Below are 2820 nucleotides of genomic sequence, written 5' to 3' on the forward strand. Positions count from 1 at the left end.
ATGTGATCGTTGTCTTTGTCACATCAGACATCAAGCTTCGTTCGAGAAACATAGGGAAGATTGTACTAATCTGAACAAAGTACGAATGATTATACCTGATGAGAAGGATAAGATATTAAAATTCAAAAATTTCAAGCATGGAGAAAAAATTCCATTTGCAGTTTACGCAGATCTAGAATCTCTGATAAAACCGGAGGGGGAGAATGATCATCATATTGCCCATAGCTTCGCATACTACACGCATTGTGCTTTTGATGATTCTCGATCAAAACTCAAAACGCATCGAGGTCATGATTGTATTGAATGGTTTTCGATGGAAATGCAACAACTAGCATATACAGCTGACCGGTATTTGAAAGCTAATCTAAAGATGGAAAATTTATGACCCCAACAAATTGAAGATTTTCAATCAGCAGCGAAGTGCTACATCTGTAAGAATCCTTTAAGTGATGGGGACAAGGTTCGTGATCTTAGTCATTTAACAGGAAAATATCGTGGGGCAGCATATTNTATTATTATTACTCTTATTATTATGATGTTGATGGGGAGAAGGTGTGTATATAGAATAATGAGACCATGGATTTTTTTAATAAAAAATATATATATATATTTATCTTTTAATATACATCATTATCTTGATTTNGCAACATCATTTCCGGGGGATATAAAAATTCTTCCTGTGAATAAAGAACGTTATATCTCATTCACTAAATGGATCCCAGGGACTTGCGTGAATTTGAGATTCATCGATTCGTTCCGATTTATGGGTAGCAGTCTTCAAAAATTAGCAAATTATCTTGATGATGTGCATAAAGAAAGCACTAAAAAATACCAACCAGATCCCATCAAATTCAATCTTCTGTGCAGAAAGGGAGTATTCCCCTATGAATATATTGATGATTGGAGTAAATTGGATGAAACGAAATTACCAGAGAAAGAAGCGTTTTATTCAAAACTGATGGATGAGCATGTATCCGATGAAGATTATCAGCATGCTCTGAGTGTGTGGAGACAATTTGATATTAAAACATTGGGGGAGTATTCAGATCTTTATCTACAGACTGATGTCTTATTGCTAGCTGACATTTTCGAAAATTTCCGTCACAATTGCCTCTCTACATATGAGTTGGACCCTTTGCATTATTATACAGCACCTGGTTTAGCCTTCGATGCTATGTTGAAGCATACAAAGGTGAGTTTGGAGCTTCTTACAGATACAGAAATGATTTTATTCATTGAAAAAGGTATCAGAGGTGGGGTATCTCAGTGTGCAAATAGATATGCTCATGCTAATAATCCATTTATGGGGGAGAAACTCTATGATTCATCTACAGAAACATCATATTTAATGTATTATGATGTGAACAATTTGTATGGGGCTGCTATGTGTATGAGCCTGCCTCGTGATTCATTTGAGTGGATTGATCCTTCTTCTGTGGATATTCTGAATATTCCTGATGACTCGCCAATTGGATACATTCTTGAAGTTGATTTGGAATATCCGAACGGACTACATGATTTGCATAAGGATTTCCCTCTCTGCCCAGAGCATTTAATCCCACCAGGAAGCAAACATGCAAAATTAGTGACAACACTTTTCCCGAAGGAGAAGTATGTCATACACTATCGAAACTTGAAACAATACACAGCACTTGGTATGAAACTAAAACACATTCATCGTATTTTGAAATTCGAGCAGGAGCCTTGGTTGAAACCCTACATTGAACTGAATACTCTGAAGAGACAAGCATCAAAGAATGAATTCGAAAAAAACTTTTACAAATTGATGAATAATGCTGTATTCGGAAAAACGATGGAGAATGTTAGAAAACACAAAGATATTAAGCTCGTTACACACTGGGTTGGTCGGTATGGAGCAAAAGCTTTGATAGCAAAACCTAATTTTCATAGCTATATGATCTTCGATGATGATATGGTTATCATTGAAATGAATCGGACGTCAGTGTACTTCAAGAAACCCATCTACGTTGGATTTGCCATCCTCGATTTATCGAAAACGGTTGTGTATGACTTCCATTACAACTATGTCAAAACTCAATTTGGGAGCACCGCGAAATTGATGTACACATATATAGATAGTTTATTGTATTTGTTCAAAGTACCCAATATCTATGAGTGTGTTAAACGAGACATACACATGTTCGATACCTCTGACTACAAAGAGGATAATGTTTATGGAATGCCGCTAGCAAACAAGAAAGTATTGGGTCTTATGAAGGATGAGAATAATGGTAAAATCATGGTTGAATTTGTGGGATTGCGAGCGAAGACATACACATTCAGGATGTTGGATGACGAAAAAGCTAAGAAGAAAGCTAAGGGTGTTAAAGCTGCTACACTCAGGAAAATCACTTTTAATGACTATAAGAACTGTCTCCTCAATAATGAGCATGTTGTGAAAGATCAATATTTGATCCGGAGTAAGAAACATGAGGTGCATACAATCCGTCAGAAGAAATTAGCATTGAGCTGGGAAGATGATAAGCGTATGATTTCTACGAACATGATAGATACCTTACCTTGGGGGTATACTAAACCAAGTGTATAATTATAAATATATATATTTTCATACATTGTATATTTAGGATTAAGGTGAAAAATAAATATGAATATACAAAAATTATGTGTTTTTTTTTCAATTTTATCTCCTTTTCACAAATGATACACATCAAGTAGATAAAAAAAACATCTCTGCACATTACACATCTGACTCATTGATCCAACTATTATGAGAATCATCAAAGCCTAACCACTTCACATATAATTTATTTCCTCGTTTTTTAATCACTTTTTCAATCA

The 2820-nt window shown here is 35.1% G+C and overlaps 1 protein-coding gene across 1 annotated transcript; it reads left to right on the plus strand.

Moving 5' to 3' along the window:
• The first annotated feature begins 763 nt into the window (after positions 1-763).
• Positions 764-2569, plus strand: LOC107047975. Its single transcript, XM_015270911.1, has 2 exons — positions 764-1611; positions 1912-2569. The coding sequence occupies exons 1-2, from the start codon at positions 764-766 to the stop codon at positions 2567-2569; spliced, it is 1506 nt and encodes a 501-aa protein (XP_015126397.1).
• The last annotated feature ends 251 nt before the right edge of the window (positions 2570-2820 follow it).

This window comes from Diachasma alloeum, unplaced genomic scaffold, assembly GCF_001412515.2.
Source record: "Diachasma alloeum isolate Michigan unplaced genomic scaffold, Dall2.0 Dall_scaffold_00184, whole genome shotgun sequence".
NCBI classification, from domain to species: Eukaryota; Metazoa; Arthropoda; class Insecta; order Hymenoptera; family Braconidae; genus Diachasma; species Diachasma alloeum.